Source organism: Salarias fasciatus, chromosome 4, assembly GCF_902148845.1.
Source record: "Salarias fasciatus chromosome 4, fSalaFa1.1, whole genome shotgun sequence".
Lineage (NCBI taxonomy): Eukaryota > Metazoa > Chordata > Actinopteri > Blenniiformes > Blenniidae > Salarias > Salarias fasciatus.
This window is the reverse complement of record NC_043748.1, coordinates 5,551,078-5,573,776: the sequence shown is the minus strand read 5'-3', so window position 1 is coordinate 5,573,776 and position 22,699 is coordinate 5,551,078. Positions and strand designations below refer to the sequence as shown.

At 42.6% G+C, this 22,699-nt stretch overlaps 1 protein-coding gene across 1 annotated transcript in view; it reads left to right on the top strand.

Moving 5' to 3' along the window:
- The first annotated feature begins 17,823 nt into the window (after nt 1-17,823).
- The window catches only part of olfm2a (olfactomedin 2a), a 42,281-nt gene continuing 37,405 nt past the window's right edge, over nt 17,824-22,699 (top strand). The window contains exon 1 of the mRNA XM_030089427.1: nt 17,824-18,137. Within this exon, the coding sequence (XP_029945287.1) occupies nt 18,081-18,137 (57 nt within the window). The 5' untranslated portion in view covers nt 17,824-18,080. The remainder of the gene's footprint in view (nt 18,138-22,699) is intronic.

The following is a 22,699-nucleotide window of genomic DNA, read 5'->3' as shown; positions in this document are numbered from 1 at the left end:
GTCCCTCCATTTACATCCCATCCAGCAGTTCCCACCATGTTTTTGACATCTCGCCTTCTGAAAGTTGTGTTGTTTTCTGTTTTATGTGCTCAGATCTCTCACAGTTAAGAACCAATTTTCCTAAAGATTAACCGAAAAGAGAAAAAAAACGACTTAAACTTAAAACGGCAAACACGGCAATCATTTGAAAACCGCAGCGGAGCAGTTTCTTCTATGGCACAGAGATAAACCACAGCGAGCAGAGCAATGAGTGGAGCTCTTCATCCAGCTGATCCGGGAGCTCAGCTCGGAGAAAGCCTGTGGGAATCCCGTGGAATTGCTCTCTCATGTGTGGAAATTGGTATTTTATGCTTACAACCATAAACACACAGAAGAACAGACATATAGTGGCACTTAAAATTGTGGATGAGTGATTTTTTTTTTTTTTTAATCTATATTAAATTGGGTGGCTCTAAAAGAAAACAGTCTAAAGTGATGCATTGACATTTATTTTTTAAGATGAATATAATACAGCAAGCAGAGTGTGACCTTACACCTTAGCTTGGCCAATGTTAATAACCTGTTTCTGAATAATATATCAAAAAATGAACCGTTTGGATTGTGACTTTTGGTTTCCATATCATCATTCATTTTGCCGCTGAATGCAACTCATAATGGAAAGGAGAGTTACTGATCCACAGCACAGCCTTTTGGGAGAGACCGCCACAGCGTGGCTTGGCCAGGACGTCTGTGATGTGTTTGGCTTCAAGCACTATCTACACAGTGACACATTAAGCCAGACTTTGTTTTACATCGAGAATGTCTGCTCTCACCAATTCATGTAATCTTTATCATAGTAGTCTGAAAATGTCAGTCATACTTCAGTCAGCCAGTCTCTTGGCCGTCTCTCCAGTGTTGTTCCCTGCTCTCTCAAAGCACACAAAGCACGTCTCTGATATATAGTTGGCATTGATGAGCCGCTTTCAGACTTAGTTGTGCATTAGTGTAACCCAGCGGCAGCAGGGTCCTTGCTTGCTGCATATTGGAATAAAAAAGATTGAGTTTTTTTTTTTCTTTTCTTTCTCTCATATCTCGCACTCTCTCTGCCCCCTTCCCTCTTGTGTCCACATCTCTGTCTCATTATTGTGGATCTGAGAATTAGAGATGTTTCTTTATTGTTTGCTGGACTGTCTGGTCGCCCCGGTCTCTCTCTCTCGCTCCAGTTTTCCCTGCCCACAGCTCTGCGCCTGTGACATTGATTTTAACTAAGTCTAGCATGTCGCAAAGTCACAGAGAGAAATGAACAAATTAAACAGATGTTCAGATTAATTAGAAAGAGTCAGCGGGAACATCTACTTTTGCGAGTGAAGCATGGGACCTTCTGCAGGCCTCAGCACGTCCACCTAAATCCGGATTTTGCGTCCCAGTGGATAATAGCCAACTTGATTTTCCACACTACTGATGTGGGTATGCGTGCGCATGCTGTTCTCGCTTTAACATCCTGCACTGTACATGTGTCGGGCAATAAGTGCCGACATCTCTGGCTTCTGCTCAACATGCTCCTTGATGCGTAGGCCCGGATTTGTATTTGTGTGGCTATGTGAAATCACGAGCAGAGGGGGTCCTCCTATTAGTGTGCATGCGAGCGCCTCTCCTGCCAGGTCCCATCCACAACTGCTTTATCTCTCGAAGGGTGGGGTAATCATTTCCACAGATGCTTTTTTCATCACAAGCTCTTATCAGCAAAGCTAACATTAGTAAAGCAGTTTTTTTTTTGTTTTTTTTTTAAGGAAAAAGAGAGAGAGAGAAAGGTAGAGTTGAAGGCGAAGGAGGGGAACAGAAATCCCTGGGCGAGTGGACAAACAGCTTGGTGATGATTCGGAAGCCCAAGGCCCCGTGTGACTGAGAGAGTGTCAGATGATTATCTGGCAGACGGAGAGCCCAGATTTAAACACACAGCTTCAGAAACCCCCCAACCACACACACACACACACACACACACACACACACACGCACAGAGCTCACAATTTGCCGTGTGCTGCAGCTCTCGGCACCCACCACCACAGCTACAACCGCTATCCACTATGACTGCCATGCCATCCTCACTTAATGTCCTCAGGAAAAACAGAACTGAGTTGTCTCCGAGCTTCCCCAGACAGCCAAAGTAATCAGCGGTGTCTTATTTACTCGAATGGGAGAGGGGCAGAGAGAGAAGCCAGGGGATGAGGGTTGAATTGGAAAGCAGAGAAAGAGAAAGGGTGGCAGATGAACCGTCGCAGACGAATCATGCAGGCCAGTTCATAAATGAACAGTTCATCATTTCAAAGCAGGCGTTAATGAACAAACTTAGCCATGATCAGAAGAAGAAAAAAAAAACACATAAGAAAAGGGATAACCACATGGGAACTGTTTTAAGAGAGAGAGAAACCACGAGCTTCATGACCCAATCACTCAATAGAAGTGATTTTTCCCATAAATCAGACGAGGCAGTGAGAAAAGAGCAAAAGTGAAAGACAGAGACTGAGTGATTCAGCTGTGGGAGTACATTTGCTCAGACCTCAGTTGAAAAGCCAAGGAAACTAATCGTTTCCATTCACCTCAATAAGTCTGGCTGTTCTTGTCTGTGGTCCTGCATGCAAAAAAAAAAAAATCCTCATCTTCTTCCCTCCCACCTTTCCCTCCGTCACCCATTTGCCTCAACTGTATCCCTCCTTTTCTCCTCGCTCGCTCTCCAAATGATCAATGCACGCTGTCCTTTATCTGTGCCAGCACTGACACGGTTGTTATTTTATCACAGAGAATCAGAAGTGGCAGCATTTCATGGGCACCTGGACAATTTTTATAAATCTTGCAAAGCAGGGGCGAGCTGCTGCACGGAGAAAATATCATGAAATGTGATCTCGCTCTGCATCACATGGTGGTAAGATAAACACAGTATGTTTTTCTACAAATTTGTTTTGCGCAAAATTGACAGTCTCGTGTAATTTCCTGTTTATACCAGCACCAAAAAAGATAAAGCGTAGTAATCAATATACTTTGAGATGAGACAGAATGCATCTCTTTCTCTTAGCATGTCAGTGCGACTGGCAGGCTTTGAATAATGCTTTCATATGTTTCACAGTAATGAGTACAATTGGGCCTGACTCTGCTGCTCTTCAATAATTTACCACCAACCTGAGACAAGAAGCAATAATGTGAATCTGCAATCGGGAAATACTCTTGCAGTCAGTCACTCGTTTTCCTATTTCTGTCAAATGTTTTCTTTTTTTTTTTTTTTTTATTACACACCGGAAATCAAACATTCGCAGTAGAGAAAACCCACAGCCCGTCTTTATCTTATCCATGTAGACACATGTAATACACACAGTACGGACACACAAACATGCATTTGGGGCTCTTGAAGGGTACTACAGGGGATTTTCTATCAGTGAAGCAATTGGAAAGATTTGGGAATGCTGTGGAAACAGCACTTGCGTTAGTATGCCAACCCCCTTTGTATGAAAGGAAGAATTTCTGTTAGGATTATTATTTCACCAAAGACAAGGATAGCAGCTCTTTGTTGAGGCATTCTCGGTTTCTCTAAAACTATCTTAAGCAGTGTACACCAGTATGTAACGATAGAAAACCAGTCTCACTGCTCTGACCTGTTTCTACGGCACTGAGTAAACTAGATTAAAGGCAGAAGAAGCAAGACGATGTTACCATAAAACCTCTATCATTGGAAAAAACAATGTTTTCATGTTGGTGCTTTATTTTCTTTGACTGTTTCACTGACTCTGCTGCACAAACAGAGGTCTTTAGTTAAACCCCAGCTCTCTCCCCCCATTTCCTCCAGGACACATGAAACGGCTATTTCTAGTTAAGTCCCACATGTATGCGTGTCTCAGGATCAGATGAAAGTGCAGTGATGTGCTGATTGAATGCTTTGCCGCTCCGAACAAACCAGAACCTACTCGGTTTAAACCACAACGCTTCAATTTGAATTCTATTGAAGATTCAGGCTCCACCGGCGCTCTGTGTGCTGTATTATTATTATTTTTTTTGTTGCATCTTTACACACCCGTACAAGTTTATGGTCATGTTGTAGAACGAATATGCGCTTGTGATAGAGAGGCGTGCGCCGCAGTGCTAATGAGAGACTCGGGGTTTCAGGGTTTCAGGTGCCGGTGCTTTGAGAGGGAAGGTGAGTGACAGGGCTCATGAATAGTGATGGTCGACAGCTGCTCATTAACCAAGAGACTGTCTGTCAGCCAGCAGACTGGAACTGCAGTCCTTCCCCTATGTTTACACACACTTTCTCATAAACACACTGGTATGAAAACATACACACACACGCAAAAGCCCATGCTGAGTTGCCCACGAGGATGAACACACAAACACAAACACACACACACACACACGCCTCCCCTTCATCTGGGTCCCCTGCCCCAGCAGTCGAATGGAGGCCAATCATACGTTCCCCCTTGACAGCGTGAACACAGTGTGCCTATTACCTGTGAGCTCCCACCACTCCCACGGGGGCAAGGCACCTCACGGAATATGAAAACACCTGCTGGATGTAAATTCTGAATGAGACTCAAGAGTGCAAAAGGTACAAAACATTAAGGCACTGTGCCCAGAAAAGAAGTTAAATCCACTTTTTGAGTGCTTTCATTCTGGAGTGTTGGAGGAATGTCCGCCACCTTCAGATTCCGCCTATCTCTCATTTTGAAAGCCTCGAAAGAAAGTTATACCTGTGATACAAGGTGACCTAGATATTAGACTGACATCTTTTGTTACTTTTATAGTTTTAAAAGTTTCTTTACTGTAATGAAGTGGGGGGGAAGGAAATGATTTCCCAGCGATTTGCAGCTGCAGAGTCACAATATGGGACTTTGTTATACTGCAAACTGCGGTAGACTCTGCAGAGGAGCAGACAGTTAAAAAAATCATGTCAAAAACACAGACATACAAGTTACTTCAAAATAAGCTGTGACTACGAATCCATTTCTGCATCCTAGATGTTTCTTAGCAGGGGGTTGGAAAAATCTCAGCTCACGATGACAGAATGTAGGCTACAAGCCATTCCAACACAGGTGAGCAGTGAGAAACCAAAACCCAGGCAGTTCATACCTACCAGCAATTTTTAGAATCACTGATTAATCTTAAATGCTTTCTACAGAACTGTGGGAAGGAACCAGAGAACACAGAAAAGCCAGAAGCCTGGCCTTGCACACTGAATATTCTCGCTATGAGACAGGCGTGCTAACCGCCATGGCTTCAGCTGTGTCTGCTAATTGCATAACTCTACTCTAGTGAGACCCTGAGGTTCTGTTTCTATCTTGTGGCTCAGTTCGTGGAGTGGGTCTTGTTAGATTCCCACAGCTGTAGATTCGATGCCACATATCCCCCCTGTCCATCTTCTGCCGCTCCCACTAGTGTGCCAGCATCTCACATGGCGGAAGAAACCATTGGTGTGGGTGAATGTGATCAATATTCCTGAAATTATATTAATTTCACTCAAATTTCCCCTTTCTTCCCCATGAGTTCACTGATGTTACTGTACACACAGTATTGCTTTATTTGCTTGTTCTCAGTGATAAAACCCATTTAACTGAAACCATCAAAAATAAACAATTACACTTTTGTACACACACATAAAATCATACCAAATGTGGCTGCAAGTTTCTTCAATATCACAAAGAAAAGGAGATACTGATTTCTTTGTGTACCAGATTCAGCAGGACCAGTATTCCAACGGTTGTCACCACCGCTGATTTGGAAACACATCAGTGAATTTGGCAGCGGTTCAGAACAGTTGTTGCTGAATAACAAACAGTAAACAGCAGAACTTTATCTACGTTCAGGCCTATCTGGAATCCCGCTTCAAACTTCTCGGTCAAATGTATGCTTGAAATCAAAGATCGCTAAACATGCTGTGAATATTAAGTGCATATTAAAAAAAAAAAAATGCAGATGCTCTCCCGTATCCCCACCACCCACAGGAGCAAGAAACAAAGCTCTGCCTCACTACAATTCCTACAACCATCTACCGTATGTGGCGATACTGAAAAGTCCTTTCTTTTCCACACAGTCTTCACACGGGTCTCCGCTCGTCCAAAACCTTCTTCCGTCCTCCCACTCTTTTAAAACAGGCAACATAAAGCCACCGCTCTCTCAGACGTTTCCACCCACACAATCTTGCTACACGACTTTCTTAGTGTTAGTAGTCCATAATTAATTCCTAAACAAACACTCCCAAGAGTCCTTAAAAACTCCCTCACCCAGGACTCCAGTTCAAGCCGTCACTCCGCTACCTGTCTTTTCCATAAACTACTGTAATTTGGGCATCTGCATTAGTGCGGTGTTTAATGGGGAACTGAAGCTCTAATCAGCGGCTTGTCATCGTCCGACTGATCCGCAGTGAAGATGACAGAGTACTTATTCAGTCACTGCATAACATTGTGCGGCTTATGCTTGAAGCTTGACTGAGTTTGATGATTGATCTTTAAAAAAAAACAAAAAAAAAAACAAATACTGTCTATAAAGCACTGGTTTTATCCTTCAGGCTACAGGCTTCTAATTTTTTTGTTTTTTCATGAGACAATTACATTACTTTTCACAGAAAAACAATCAAGCAAACTGTCTAAAGCAAGCATTTAATCAGTGAATTGCTGATAGATAAATCTGCCAGTAACAAAATAGCCGAAGCACACAAGCGCCCACGCCGCTAATATTGCCTTTCAGATACAACTACAGAGAGAACTTCAATGGGTTTCCCATGATCCACTCTGTCCCATGGGCAGCAGGACATGCCCGGCGCTCAAACGCTTGCTGCAGAACTGGCAGCAGTGATTTGGCAGTCTGTGTGCAATGATCAAAAACAGGTTTTTTAAATGCCTTACAAATTAATTATAAAGGGGCGAAGTTTGACATTGAACAGCACGTTTCACACAAATCGCTAACTGTTGAATGCTGACTGAAGTTTAAAATCTTCACAACAACTGACAGTACACAGCCCACTGCTCCACTTCTGTACACATTCAAAAAAATAATTTTAAATTAACAAATGTTTGTCATTAAAAATATATTGAGACCCTGAATTCAATATTTTGAAGAGGTCCCAGTAGCGGCTGCTGCTGCTATGAACATTCCTGGATTAGCCATGAAAGGCTTTGTGCACCTGGATTTGAGCAGTTTATCCCATTCTTCCGGGCATATCCTGTTAAGCTCCGGCAGTCTGTGTTCAAAGCATATGTGGAAAACCATCTCCTGATTCATCCACAGATGTTAAGTGAGTTTAAGCTTGGACTTTAGCTTGGCAAGAATAGAGAATTTCAACTTGTGATGAAGCCACCACAAGATTGTGCCCACTCTTAATACGTATTGGGTCGTTCTGGTGCTAAAAGGTGATATATAACACAATTCTTTGGTTTTGCAGTTTGGAGCAAATTGTATTGTTTAATTGCAGTAATTCTCAGTTCCCACCAATTGTCCTATCACCGTCTGCTTTAAGTATCAACAATAGTGGCAAGCACAACTGGCTCAGGGATGATATCAGATAAGTGCGTAGCTCTTGGTGTCTTCCATGGCGCTTAGCGTTCAGCATAAAATTGCTTAATTTCTTTACTTATGCATAAAAATCATCTCTTCCTATTCGCACATACCTTTAAATGCTGATCAGCAAAATACAAAAGGGCTTTTTCCTCTGCTCACAGGCTGGTTTCAGAAGCGGTTGCTGAGATGATCGTCTGTCTGCAGAACATGCCAGAGGGATAGGATGAGACAATTGTCCTTCTGTCAGGTTCTATTAGCTCCAGGCGTGTTGCTTTCTTTTTCCCAAGGACCTCATTTCGCAACACAACCAACTGTAAGAGCTTTTCACCTATTCCAGTTTTCAGCGGGCACTGCACACACAGCAACACTCAGAGCCTTACTGGATTCATGCATTTTTCCGATCTGTGCATAACCACAATTTAACTGCGCTGATCAGCAAACAGATGATCGAAACAAAAGGCTCACCTTTCCGTCTCAGCATGCAGAGTTAATTGTGAGACGTGATACACATGTAATGTATAATCCTTTATCAAATGTCTCTGCCAAATTCAGCAGCTGCTGTAGATTCATGAATTATTATTGCAGATGTGTCTGACAGTGGTTTTAAACAACGGAGAGCATTTACCTACTTGAACAAAATTGCAAGAATTTATAAAGCGCGTGTTTCAGATTTGAATAACTTTTATGATCAGGAGGAAAAGCCAAATAACCGTGCTCTAAGTAAAGCGATCCATAATTCACCAGCAGAGCACACAAAACACATCTAATATGTATTTTAAATAAAAGTGGGGCTGCGTTGCCAACTATTGCACATCAAGAGTGAAGCTCACACTCTGAACACAAACTCTCAAGTAATGCATTTTGGCTCAGTGCCAGACAGCCTGTTTTTTTTTTTTTTTAAATAGAAAAACAGTATTGGTGTTAATGAGCTGAAGACAAAAGGCATCATGTGACGCAAACGCTCTTCTGTGTAAAATCAACATATGTCAATTCAAAAAGATATTCCATTATTATTTCTTAATTTACAGGGAAAAGCTCAAATCCCTCCACCCACATCCACAGAAACAGCCTCTCTTTGTTCACAAACTGCACTATGCACAGAGCTGCAATATTTAAGCGCTAGCACGAAAATATCAAGACACGTTCAGACCTTTCGAGAAGCCTGCATGCAACCCTCCCCTGGCAGAAATAGCACTTTAATTTCCCTCAGATAAATTCTATTGGGGAAAAAATAAAAATAAAAGCATTTTCTCTCCATTGCTACTGCCAACACATACAAAGGAACAATGAAGGAGTGGGGTATAGATGAGTATGCATGGAGCAGCAACTCTGGTTAAAAGCCTCTGATGGAATGCTCCTTTTGTTTGTAATCGATTCAAAGAGAAAGGCATCCACTGTGTAATTGTAGCCTCATTTGATCTCAAATAAACCATGCTGTCCGACACAAGGGAGAGAGCAGGGCAAGGAGAAGTTGGAGACACCTTCATTACACTAAACACACAAAGCGTACTCACTTCCGCCGCCGCCTCGCTCATGCATGGTCACACACACACACACACACACACGTGCATGCACACACACACAGACACATATACATGCACATCTTTTAAATTATACTGCACTCCCTTTGGCTGGTCTGTCTTTTCTCTTCAATCTCACTCTGTGTCTTGTCTTCAATCATACTCAACACACAACTGCACATAAAGTATACAAACAGACACATACACATGTGCACACACACACACACGCACACACACACACACACACACACACACATTCACACTGTGCCTATCTCAGAATGAGCTCGGGATTGATTCTAGTCACACTGGAGTGGGGCGAAATGAGCAGTCACTCTGAATAGGCATAGGCGTCAAATAACACAGATATGAACGTCAGAGGAATAATTGAAGAAAGTGTTTTATATGTAAAAGACAGAGGAGGATGAAGTGGAATTGAATCTCAGAGAAAATGAGGAGCGGGTTCTGGTGTCGAGGGACCAACTCACAATAACTCCAGCAGTTTTTGAAGAACGCAGAGGATAATAAGACTGGTCAGTGGGTTTTATAGGGCTCGGCAACTTTCACATTCACTCTTCTTTTTTTTTAATCTGTCCTTCATTCACACTCTCCATTTGTTAGCCTCTTTATAGCGTCTCAAAGTCAATTGTCAGTCTATGTCTATGTACGCTTAAGCTCCCTCCTTCCGCTCCGTCTCGTGTTCTTCCTTTTGTTCTGTCTTTTATCTGATCGTTGCGTTTCTGCGCGCCATCTTTTTCACTCACTGCCTCTTCCAGTTTCTCCCTATCCATCTACTGCTCTATCCATCCCCCAGCCGACGTGAAGCTACATCAGTAGAATTTATCAGATATTCCAGGCACACATGGACGGAGCTGACAGGCATAAAACATGAGGATTTTAAAGTGCCCATGCAGGGTTCTTTAGACTGCTCATAAAGACTGGAGGAAAAAAAAAAAAAACCAACTGTGAAACCAACGATGAAATTATTATTGCCTACCTCCTGTTTGAGGACGCATCTTTCTCTAATACTTATAAGCGTCTAACTTTCACCTCTACAATATCTTCTGCTTCCATTTTTTTTGGGTGCTTTTGTTGAAGGCCGACCCAGTAAGTGTGGATGTCAAAGCACCATGTCGGAGCAGTGTGTGCTCACAGCCTGAGAGGTGGCAGATTTCAAAGAATCCCTCAGCTCGCCGCGCCACAGGGAAACTGTGGGCTACATGTGATCCTGTCACCTCATCCCCTGTTTTTCTAAATAGCATAGCGGCTAGCTTGTTGGCACGACAGAACGTGTTTCTATGGCAACAGGACGGTCTGCAGACACCCCTTTATGTTTGGGCAGTCGCTTCAACTTCCTCCGTCGTCCCGGAGTGGTGGGACAGAAAATAACAATCGATCGGACCCGAAGGCATGAAACAATGCCCCTCCCTCTAAGATTAACATTTAGCCATTATACGATCAACGTATATGTTAGTTTCCTTATCACATCACCAGGAATAATGCTCAAAGACAGCATCAGAGATGAAGGGTCTCAATAACCGGCCTCCTTTCTTTGTTCAGTTTCCCGATTCCACTCAGTTGTGAGTGTCATCATAAACTAAGATTACTCTGAACTAATATACAGCTCGTCGATACTGTACAGAGATGAAAATCATTACAAAATCAATTGACGTGCACCATAATCGCATAGGAGATTCCTGCAGCTTCCCATAAGCATTTGTCTTTCTCTCTCTCCGGTCATAAATGTACAGAGAGTGCAAATAAATCTCCATGCCTCGCTCCGTCCTTGCATTTTCTGTTCCTCTCACTGCCTCCCTCCATATGACTCGCCTGCTGTCCTCCTCTCTCTCTCTCTCTCCAAGTCCCTGATTATTGATTGGGACCCTACTGGAGGGTGCAGGGATAAGATAAATAAGGAGTCAGTGGCCATGAACAGCTCTCTCACTCACCCTAACATGAAGGAAAGGATAATCATCTGTCAGATTTGAGGAAGGGCCCATGTATTTCTAAAGCCACTTTCATACAAATGTTCTCACCACTTACCTTGGATGAAATGAGCTGCCAGTTTAAAGCCTTTCAAAGCTCCCAGAATCACTGTCAAACTGACAGTTTGGGCTCAAAAGTGTTCAGTAAAAGTTTTAAGAGGATTCTTTTTATACTTCACATAATGCAAAGTTTTCATTTGAAATGAATATAGAACTTAGAAATGAATAAACAAATGAAATTAAGTTCAGTCAATAAGCAATTCAACTGAAACCTAGAGTCTGGTTGGTCATGCGCTTTTCACAAAAAATACTATAGAGCAGAACTCAGGTGTCTTCACCCAAATACACAGCATACAGGCATGTATAAATTCATCAGTAAACACGAACGCACACAGTTGGGTAAATAACTGTCGGTATCTCTTGCAGCATCGAGAGCAGTGACGCGAGGCTTCCCCTCAGATTTTGAAAGCCCTATCTGTATCAGGAACAGCAAACCGAAAAAGCAATTTGCTTTGTCACACAGAGACATGCTTGACTACACTGAATAATTGCACTGCAGTTCGGGAAAGAGCTGTTTTCCTTTTATCTAATGAAGGCCTTCAGGGGAAGGAGCACGGGTCTGTGTGTGTGTGAGTGTGTGTGTCTATGTGATATGTGATAAATGTGTCTTGGGTCTGGTGTGTATGTGTCACCGTATAGACTTATGCAATGGAAGATAAGTGGTATAGGCATAAAGAGAATATTCATTCTATCTACTTTCCTGTCTGGTTTTTCTTTCACATTGTTCCATCAAAATATACTGAAGCATCAAATCTGCATGTTGCCTGTTGGCTGTGTCCATCGGAAGGCTTCAGGCAGTCCCCCCGATTCAATAATGCAGAAGCAGACTGGAAAGTAAAACCCCTGTGCCTGGCTTAAGACACTCGCTGGTGAAAAGTGCTGAGTCCACACTCTGCGTCCTGCTGGCCTGACTCTGTAGAGCTTGGCAAAGCAGACTTGGAGCAGAAGGGACAGCTTCAAACTCCAACCACTACACAACTGAGAGTTCAGGAGGCTGCAGGAAGCTCTGGTGAACATTTGGAGAGTTGAGACTCAAGACAATCAAGGTAAAAACCAAAATTTCTCCTTCCTTCTCTTCAGTCAGAGTTTTTGTTCACGGTAGAATCAGAGTCAAATGACAAAGCTGAGCTATGAAGAAGAGAATACAGAGGCATGAAAAGACAGTGGGAGGAGAGACAGAGATAAAACAAAACATCTCTTATGACCGTGTTCAGGAGAAAGGGCTTGTGAATTGCCATAATCGCTCTAAAACATTTGTTCCACTGTGGAACTGTAATTAAGCCATCAGCGACAGTTTGGAGTCTTTGACTTCATAATGAAGCTGAATGTGCGCAGTTCGTGCTCTCTGGATAAGCTGCTGTAATCACTTCTATCGGCTTAATTATGTAAAACCATTCTTTTATCCGACTGGTGTCTACCTCTTTATCTCGTTCTCTCCTGCTCTCAGACTGTCATGGTCTCATATTTTGAAAGTAGAAAAATCACAGGGACAGAGTAGTTAGGAACATGTGATATCAACCTGAGGCTGATAGTCCAAACGACTTCTGGGAGATAATGTACAGCAAGAACTGAGTGTAACTAAGGGCTCTGCATAAGGAATAAGTGTGTCAGCTGCATGTGCCTTCAAAATAAGCACAAAGTTTTCACTACCGAACAGCCTCTATTACCTTATCCTGTGCTTGGCTTTGCACTGGTCAAAAGGACATTATAGCAGAAAAGATTCTGCTTTCTTCTCTCTTTAAAGATCACTATAGATGTTAGGATTATATCTTCTTGAATTCCAATCAGACACTGCTACGGTGTGAAGGAAGTAAAGGTGTGCTGCAGGTTTTTTTTGGGGGATGAAAGTAAACAACTAATCTCATGTCCCTAATGGACGCAACCTGACCGTATCCTTTAAAGATGGAACTACATCAAAGCTCTCATTCCACAGTGCTACAGCTATCACGACACCACAGTGTGCATGCTGCACACACACAAACACACACACACACACACGGTCGCCCCCGGAGTGTGGCAGTGGAGAGTGAAATCTTGTGATGCTCAGGAACTTTACAACACAGACAGGCTGCAATGGAGGAAAAAACCCTGAATGCATGAAAAAACAAAAAAAAAAAAAACAGGAAACTGCCACCGTTTCAATGGAGCAGAAAAAACTGTGGAGAAAAATGTCAACAGCAAATAGCTGCTGGTTTCTATTGCTGCAGGCGACGTGGACTTTGGTTCCCTCATGTTTCTTTCCTCCCACATTATGCATCATCTTTTCATCCAATTAAACACAAACACAGGCTACAGACTACAACTCAGGGAGCATCTTATTGCTGTTCATTCTGGAATGAATAAAAAAAAAAACCCAGAGAGAAGCACATCAGTGAAAAAAGGAACAGAAGGAGCTCTTTGAAGATAGAGCAATGGGCAGTTGTGTCTTTATATCTGTGTGATTTAACTTAAAAGATGGATTTCTTGGCGCACCGTTCTGGTGTACCTGCCAGTCTGCGTCCTCCCTCACTTTTTCATATTTTCGTGAGTCGATGGAGGGCAGCGATCCACTGTTTTGACTTGGCGACATGAGCAGACTGCCGCGCACTTCTTCTAGATGATGATTGATGATGTTTGTGGAATTACGGCGAGGTGCAGATGTGAAGCACAACAGGGCCCCTTTTGGCAGAAAACGCATCTGAACACAAGCTGTCCTTGTCCTGGTTGCCTTGCTTATATGTGCAGGTAGTAAAGTGAGGCGACCCGAGATGGATGTGAAAAGCTATGTTTAATTCCATCTTCAGGCGGCCGGTGAAAGTTTCACACCTTTTCTCATGGGCACTCGAGCGCGGGTTGCTATGGCAACAGAGCACTCTTAACCCTGTGACCCAGTAGCCGGCAGTGTGTCACCACCACTAACTACCAATAACTCATTCAAATTCAAAATATTTATCCTTGCTAGATAAAGGAATGAGGAGATTCAATTAGCTTTCTCTGTCTCAGCACAGATATGAATGCATAATCTTCTTAAAATCGACAATTTAACTGTCAGATTAAGACTTAATATTTTCACATGCTATGTGTGGATTTCCAGTGAGTCTTTAACACCGGTGTGAAAAATAAAACTCACCAGATATGCGAGTGAAGCTGTGTCCTCTATTCGGCTGTTCAAAGACGCTGTATATTCTGTGCTTTTCGGACAGCTGATTAAGGTGTTTCCTGCTGTTTACACAGACCTGGCTTAATTAGACATTCATTAGAAAATGTGAATGCAAGAGGCATGTGGTTGTAACATTTGCAGACGGCCTTTTCTTTTGGCATAGATGTCTGTGTTGTTTGCAGGAGTGTCAGGGTTAACACTTCCCCATCTGTGTGTTTATTGACATGTTGGTATTACAGCAAAGTGTGTGACTGTGTGAGAGATTGTCTGTGAGTCTATTGAGTATTAATTTTGAGCTAAAGACTGGGGATTGTGAGCTTCACACTATCCCATGCGCTCAGCCCGATTTAGATTTAGCATCCCGGATACCTTCAGGAAGCATATGGTCTTTCAGTTCTATTGCATAATAACTCTGCAGCAGAGGCAGCAGCAGTAACATTACAAAGATCAATAATAACCACAATCTTTGCGATAAAACACACTTCAATGTTCACTAGATGGATAGCACAGTTTGTGCACTTCAGCTTCACAGAATCCAATTAGACCGTGCATCTTTGTGTTGATCAAGAATCTCGTCAGTCACGGAGCATGTGCACCTCTCTGACATTTGCTTTAACCATGAACAAAATACAAAGCATCCCTTATTCCTAGCTACCGCTTCCACGGTTCACACTCGAAGCATGTTTAATATTCTTCCTGCTTTGTGATTGCTTGAAAACAGTCATGTCTCAGGAAATTCAAAATCTATATAATGGCAGGCCTTGGCAAAGGTGGCTCAATACAAACAGCCACATCTAAACAGCTGTGTTTTTAACGTGTTAGACCCTTACTTTTTGACAAGCTAGGTGCCTGTAGGCAGACACACACACACACACACACACAGTCAGCCACTGAAGCACAGAAAAGCTAGTGGTTGTTAAATATAGTCCTCTGGCCACTTCAAAACAGTAGGTGCGTTGCATGGTTTCAAATATTTTAGTGACACACATACACTCACTCAGCTGAGGGAAAAGCACAGTGAGCCCCGATGAAATCACAGAGCATGAAATACAATCAAACATCCACAAGCCAATAACTAACATAAACAGCGAAGATAACCAGGAGAAGATGAGGAGAGAAAGCGAGAGAGATTTTTTAAAAGGCAGAAAAAAAAAGAATCCTGGTGGTGGTGCATCAGCCGAACACTGTGTGGTTGCATGTGAGGTGACAGAGAGAGATGCCTGCTTGCCTGAGAGGACACACAGTCGCCCTGAAGGTCTGTTTTCTCTTTTCTCTCGGCCTTGTTGGACTGACTCGAGGATAAAAAGAAGGGAAAATGCTGCATCCTTAACAAATGGGTCATGCTTTGTTTGCATTTACCTTAGAAACATTCCCCCAGCCTCCCCAGTGCCTTGGGTCTTTTAAATGTAACAAGGGAAAGAGATGAAGGACAAGATGGAGCAAAGCTACCAGGAGAAGGGAGGAGTCTGTTAGTACACAGTATTTCCTCAGCATGACCATTAAACACAGTGGCACTCCGGCCCCATGCAATGACTCAACATCACTTTTACTCACCCTGGCAGCCTTGGGCCTCTCTATTATTCTCAGTCTCACGCTTTACTGTATATATGAGCAGAGGCACCATCCAGGATGGTATCCTATAATACAATAACACTGGTGAAAACGACATCACAGGAAGACAGGAGCAATCCCCGCAATCTGTTTTCTACGCTTCTCATTCCCCCCGTCACTATTTTGCTCCCTCTCACCTGCTCATTGCGCCTCCTCATGGTTTCTCCTGCTGGGAAAATGGAAGGTTGTGCACCATGCCTCCGAGGGCGGCAGCAGGGGTGGAAAAAGTCAACCCTCCGCTGAACTATAGAGGGCAAAGGGTCAGGAAGATGCAAACCATTACAATATCTATCAGATCATGCTATGAAGTAATCATAGTTTTTAGTTTTAATACCGTAATAAACAGAAGTGACATGGTATTTGCAGGGATTTTTTTTTTTTTTTTTTTAGGAATTACATCCACAAATTCATGAAATGTTAAAAATGCTGGTAAATTTTGACTACGCTCATAGGAAAGGTCACCATGTCTTTGGGTCTGGGGAGAAAGCTGCACAGCAACCACCAGCATGGTGTCAGTGTCAACCACTGCAGCAGAATTCCTGCCCAGCAAACAAAAGAAAAGAAAAGAAACAATTGTCTAGTGCTTTTCATGATCACTGCAATAAATGAAGACCATCTGTTTTTTTTTTATTATTATTTTAATGATATACAGGACTTAAGTGTAAATCCAACTAAACTTTGTATAGCAGCAGAAGCCCTCCAGCCCAGCACACCTTGTAAAATGAATTTGTAACAGTGTTTTTTTCATTTGTTGTTTGTTTGTTTAACTTTTATACTGCTACATAAATAACTCCAGCATAGTCTCTGTGACTGCTTAATTAGAAGAAGTTTTGTACATGTTAAGATAAATGAACCGATGGCCTGGATTAGCCTTGCGGGCATAGAGGTTTGTCTCATTTGTTATTTCAGCTGTAGAAAAACCTGTGTGTGAGAGTGTGTGGTGCCATCTGTACTATAACTTACTAACTCCCTATTAACTCAACTACTGCATTAAAAAGAAAGAGTCAAGAGCTGATCACGCTCTTTTCTCTGTAAACAGACAGTCAGAGATTCATGTGATATTTTCAATAAATGTTTTTGTCTTCAGCCAGTTGATTATTAGGAGCATGGACAACAAAAGACTGCAAAGGTTTAGATATTTTTTTCATAAATTCAACTTCAGAATCTGCAGAAGATCCAAACATACAAAGCACAGGTTGTCAGAAAGCAGAGCATCATAGCCCAACGCTATAAATCCCCGTGACACAGCTGGCAGAGCAACAAAGAGACAAACATACCGATGCTGTGTACACAAGCATAAGCATCTTCACCTGGCCTGGACAACACTAAATTAGAATGCAAACCCACCATTCAATTATCTCCATAAGCTAACAACATTCATCGTAAGCGAGGCCAGAATAAATTTTATCATTCCTCTAAACCCCAGAGATTGCTGTGTTTTGACATATTCTAATTTGATACATGTCAGCAGTGAATTGACTTTATTATTATAGATCTGACAGTCACTATCTGGATCACTGACGATGAGCAAAAAGGCATCATCATTTTTAACGGCCGCGCTTCCTTTAGGTGTAACAGAAACACATACAGAGCAAAAGCCATCTATCAAAGTGTATTTAAGTCTATCTGACTTTCAATCCATCAACCAAGAGCTTTCAGTCCATCAGTCTCTCTCTCTCTCTCTCTCTCTCTCTCTCTCTCTCTCTCTCGCTCTCTCTCTCCGTCACGCGCGCGCACGGGCTTGGCTGCATGTGATACCTCTCTGACTGTGCTCCTCTGGTCTCACACAGACGTGCTGCTCCTAGCGTCAGCACCTTGCAAGCACAGCAGTCACCTTCCAACCTCTGCGACTCTCCACCGCTCCCCTCTCTCAGTCGCAGTTCTGTTTTTTTTTTCTTCCTTTCTTTCTTTCTTTTTGCAGGACGGAGAGGGACCTCTGTCTGTCTGCTCAGCCCGGATACACTTCCCCTCCACACGCACACACACACACACACACACACACACTCACAGGTCGGAGCTTTTTGCTCTCACCACCCGCAGAAGAGTCTATGCAACACAAAAGACACACGGCTGGTCGCGTCACCGAGCCGGAGCGGGCTGCCGTGCGTCCTGGTGATGAGGCTGGTGGCGCACAGCCGACACAGCGTTAAAGGAATCCCTCTGTATCCGGAGAAACCGCCCCAGTGAGGGAGAAGAAACGGGGGGAGAGCTGCAGGAAGTGGGGTCGGCTGGGACGCTATCATTCCGACAAGAATGCATCTCTTCAGTGCCATTTTCCTACTTGTGATGTTAGCTGTCGTGCCCGTTGAGGTAAGGACGCCTGGTCGCTATGAATAAGCGTTGCTTAGAAAAAGTTGGTAAAGCGCCGTGCACTGCCTGCATATGAATTACCCGTTATGGTAATGACTGAGTGGGAACCAACGCCTTGATGGGAATTGTACCACAGTTTAAAACAAGTGGTACAGACATGTGAAGTCACTGCGAAGACCTGATGCGGTATCGCACAGGCAAATTGCTATTGTTCAGAAGGCGCATCCATTCAGTGTGTGGTGTGGTGTTCTCCTGGAGAAAGAAAAAAAAAAAGAAAGAAAGAAAGAAAGCGGAGGAGGAAAGTTCAGCCAGACTAATAAACAGGGCAGAAGGCGCACGGATATGTCGATGCCGTTTGCGATTGAAGTGAGGGAAATGTGTTAAAAAGTAAAATAAAACAATGATAAGTTCGTATTTGATTGGATACTAATTGATTTGTAGGTGCTCTGATGCCTTATGGAGGTCGTTGTTTACAGATATTCCCCTCCACCTATACAAAACTGACAGAGAGCTCCACCACCTCCAACTCAGGGCGCTGATCAAGCTGAAAATAGCCGAAAGAGCCAGGTAGCCATGTGTGATTTGTGGCCGTGAATACAAGCTACGGATAATTGGTGTAGTGTACCAGAAAAGCGCCAACAAAAGGTTGTAGATCCCTGGAGATGCGGGGCGTGTGTCTGCGCATGTGGCGTGAGCCAGTGTATGACACTGGAGAGGGAAAGCCGTGTCCGTTTGCTATGAAATGACGAGCTTTGATGTGACAGTTGTGAATTGAAGTGAAGGACGGTAAATTATTTGACCCAGAAAAGCTTTTCGTCAAGGCAGGAGCGTTTGAACTTGCAAGGGGGGCTTCAGCCGGTGGTTGGGCATAACTCATGACAGACCGTAAAGTGTATTGGTTTCCTGGCAAAGCAGCCACAGCGTACCTGTTACTCAGATTTGCATCAATGAGGCAGGATTGTGAGCTGGACAGCACTGTGCGGCGCCTGGAGTGTGGTGCGGCAGCGGGTTCAGCACCATGGACAGCTCCATGTCGCACCTTCGGTTTAAAGCAGCCCGAGTCAATTTAGCACCACGGACAGCGCCTCCTGGTCTGGTAGCGGTGACTGTCACCGATTCGGTAGAGGCCCTGCCCGTCTGTCTGGGTACAAAACTAACAATTAAATGAAAATGCCGTTATGTATAGGCACAATTTTTTGCCATTTGTACCAAAACCTGTTCAGCAGCATCATACCTAAACTGGTAAAAAATTTAAAAGTCCACTAATGCCCACTGCCCACTCCATTTCTTGTTCTATGAGCACGATTAGTATTGCAGCAACATATCAACTGTAGGGTAAAACTAACCTGTCTCACAGCATTCTAAACTCAGCTCACATTCTCTATTGTTAGTCGGTGAACAATCTAATGCTTGGAGAATTCTGCTTCACAATGACAGGAAGAACCGACATCGAAGGATCAAAAAAACGATGTCGCTATGAACACTTGGCCGCCACAAGCCAGTTATCCCTGTGGTTACTTTTCTGATACCTTCTGCTTAAAACCCAAAAAGTCAAAAGTCTCTCCATTTGTGACTCCTATCCACTGCATTATTTCACCTTGTTCTCCCCTGCTCTCTCTCCATGTCCACATCATGTTTGGAAAAGGGACACTTTCACTGGCTTTAAGGACTATTTTTTTAATCATTATTTTTCAGTTACATGCATCAATTTATGCAATGCATATTTAAGATGCCAAGTTCAAACATAATTAAAACACCTATCGTTACATATCACTTGTCATTTAGCATGAATATTCAGTAAAGGTTCTGTGATTGATATGTACATACATACAGTTATTAAATTGGAAGGAAACAGACAAAAAGAAATACTGAGTGGCAAAATTTGGCAATTTGCTTGATAAAATCTCAAGGAATTAGTGGAGAGAGTGGAAATGGTTCTCTCGAGAAAAAAATGTTGCATTTCTTTTGGATAGGTCTTTAGCATTTGAGCATGCTGAAGTTAACACTTAAAATCCTTTGAATGGCACAGGTATATATATATAAGTAAGTGTTGCAAAAATATCAAGTAGCTAAAGAAAAACATTTCTATACACAGAAACATTTGCACATGCGTCATTGTTTTATACATCATGTCCACAGGGTGAGTAAACACTGCATTTGACCTTTAACAGAGAAGAGACTACAGTCTTTTGTTCTCTCTACAGGAGGTGCATTGATGAACAGGTTGCACTTTACATCTGTGTGTTGGCTTCAAAGTATGTAGCAGGTTCAGCACAGGTGGCATTACAGGAAAAGCAACTGACTTTATTCTTAATTGCATGAAATGAGGTGCAATAGTTTCCAAACAACAATCTTTTTAAACGCAACCTCATTGTCTTCGCCCTCTGTTAACCGTAATCCAGACCTAAGTTCTCTGGCGTTTAATGACGAACTGAAAACAAACTAACAGTCAAATAGCAAAATCCAGTATTTCAAACTAAATAATAAATTACAAACTGCCTCTGTCTATCCGACAGACCTTGACAGCAGAATGAATAATCTTCAGGAAGTCAAAGTGAGTAAATATAAATGAAATATGGAATCAATGCACAACTGAGGTAAATGTGACAGCGGAAGTGTAGCTGATGATTTGCTATCTTATTTCAATTTCTCCTTTACTGGGTTCATACAGTAATTGGCCCTGGGGGGCAATTTGTTGTAAGTGTTTACATTAAATATTGAAAGGTCTGAAAGAAAATATGACACCACCCATCTTTCCAAGATTGCGCTACAAGCATAAAGAATTGATGACTTCGTGTGTATCTACAGCAAAGAGGTTAACACTTCCAAACGGCACAGTTGAGATATTCACATTTTTTGAATCACAGTTTCAGCACAAGCCTCCATGAAATATTTAAATGGCTTTAATGAGACAGATGCACTTGTTCGTACGCTGCATGTGTTTGCTAAGTACCCATGAAGCCCAGGGGTCCTTAGCGCTACTGATACAGATGGGCACCTGCTTGACCTTGGCACAGACGCGTCGTAATGGCGCACTCATCAAGTCACGCATGACGGCATCACTGACACAAAGCATGACCATGTGCTTGCATGCACATGTGTGAATTTGTACGTAATTTCCACAGTTTTGTCCAATCACTGTATAGTGAACGGTACCCACAATGCATTTGATGTGAGTCATCTTCACCTAGGTTACGATGCATTTTATTACAGATGGTTTATTCAAGAAAGATGTTTATGTGCTTTATGTTTGCTAAAATTTTGATGTAATTCCTTTGAGTAGAAAAAACGGGCAGTTCAGATGCATTGAAATAAACAGATGAACTAAGATTACATGAAAATTCTGTGTTAAAAATGCTTGTAGAGTTTATGCCTGTTTTTCACATTTAATGTTGCTTTGAATTCAGATGGTGACTGTCCATGAATAAATATCATTTCTTTGTTGACACCAAAGCCTTGGGAATAAGATCAGTCAGAGGCTTACAGATCACAAAGATGTGGCTTCGCTAATATTTTTGTTCAACAATCAAGATGGTTTAAACAACGTGCCGAATGCTCACTGAGATGTGAGATGCCATTGTTCAAGGAGACAAAGGTTTCCTTTCTCTTATTCTCCATAGCTATACAATTAAGAAGCTGGTTTAATGGACTCTTTTATGTACTTGAAAGATTAAATCGCATGTTTGGAGGCAAAAAATTGTTCTTGTGATCCCAGTGGAGCAAAGCAGCGCCAGGGGACTGGCATTATTGGCTTAAGACGTCTGGCGTCAGTGTCGTTCAATATTAGTATGGTTGAAAGTGATGGAAATGAACACTTGCTTTGGTGTTTTTTTTTTTTCAAACACCCAGTGCAGTGGGGAAGAAAAACCTAATTGCTTGTCATTCTCAAGAACAGAGACAGAACCCGTGGAAAGCAATTGGCTGGATTTTCCAGTAATTTATTTTATCCCTCCTCTCAACAGGGACTCTGATAAACAATCTGTTTGAAAAGACGACCATTTAGGATCTTGTTAAGTTTAGTTTCTTTATTCTAGGTTTGTGTGACGACTGTAGCAGAAACTCACCCAGTGTCGATTTTCAGCTAAACGTCAAGTGGCTGTGGAGTATCAAGCACTTGTAAATCATAGTGATCCTTAAAGTGTTGTTTGGCACAGTCATTTAGCTTATTTACATTGAAGTACTTATACAGGGAATTGGTGCTGTAATTTATCAATCAATGAAATAAGTAACACATTTGAAGTAAACAACATATTCTATGATACATTTTAGACATGCATCATTGTTAAAACCAAACCTGGCATACCTTAGAGCTTTTTCAAATAGAAATAGAAGCAATGAAGTGCAGTCCTTCCACATGTGAGGACAGCGAGGACGGACCTTGGACACAGTCGAGCAGGTCAAACAGCTGGGTTGGCCAATGTCCAACAGAGGCAGCTTTAAACAGTCCAACACCCTGGCTGTGACCCATTGGCAAAAAAAAAAAAAAAAGCTCTCTTTTCCTGGTGCCAGCCCAATGAGAGCAAAGCAGCATGATCAAAATGAAAGCCCTTCCCCAGACATGA